The sequence below is a fragment of the Myotis davidii genome, unplaced genomic scaffold, assembly GCF_000327345.1.
Source record: "Myotis davidii unplaced genomic scaffold, ASM32734v1 scaffold425, whole genome shotgun sequence".
NCBI classification, from domain to species: Eukaryota; Metazoa; Chordata; class Mammalia; order Chiroptera; family Vespertilionidae; genus Myotis; species Myotis davidii.
In genome coordinates this window covers 3480903-3481501 of record NW_006296413.1, presented here as the reverse complement: position 1 = coordinate 3481501, position 599 = coordinate 3480903, and the positions used below count along the sequence as shown (strand labels likewise).

Sequence of the window (599 nt, the reverse complement as noted above, 5' to 3'; positions counted from 1 at the left end):
GGAACGGGGGGCGGGGGGTGCTGTGGGGATGGCAATCTTGGAGCCTTGGCTTGAGCTCTGATGACCTCCAACAACCCTCCCCACTGCTAATGCTCCTCAAAGGTGGCGGATCCACCGGTGCCCAGGCTCTGCCCTGCTCGAGCGAGGAGGGACTTGGGGCAGACAGGTCCCACTCACACCCCCACCATCCTCCCCCCAGCTCCTGCGGAAGCGCCACATCGGCAACAACATCGTGACCATCGTGTTCCAGGAGCCAGGCAGCAAGCCCTTCTGCCCCACCACCATCCGCTCACACTTTCAGCACGTGTTCCTGGTGGTGCGGGCACAGGCGCCCTGCACTGCGCACACCTCCTACAGGTGGGTGCCGGGCGGCCCCGCTCTGCCCTGGACAGCCCTCCCTGGATCCTTCCTGCGGCCCCTGACTACCGTCTTCCTCCCCGTAGGGTGGCCGTGAGCCGCACCCAGGACACCCCAGCCTTTGGTCCGGTTCTGCCCCTAGGTGGAGGCCCTTTCCCGGCCAATGCCGACTTCCGGGCCTTCCTGCTGGCCAAGGCGCTCAATGGCGAGCAGGCGGCGGGCCACGCACGCCAGTTCCACAC

The 599-nt window shown here is 66.9% G+C and overlaps 1 protein-coding gene across 1 annotated transcript in view; it reads left to right on the top strand.

Moving 5' to 3' along the window:
• The window catches only part of SIPA1 (signal-induced proliferation-associated 1), an 8679-nt gene that overhangs the window by 4777 nt on the left and 3303 nt on the right, over nucleotides 1-599 (top strand). The window contains exons 7-8 of the mRNA XM_006771701.2: nucleotides 200-357; nucleotides 444-598. Coding sequence (XP_006771764.1) covers nucleotides 200-357; nucleotides 444-598 — 313 coding nt within the window. The remainder of the gene's footprint in view (nucleotides 1-199; nucleotides 358-443; nucleotide 599) is intronic.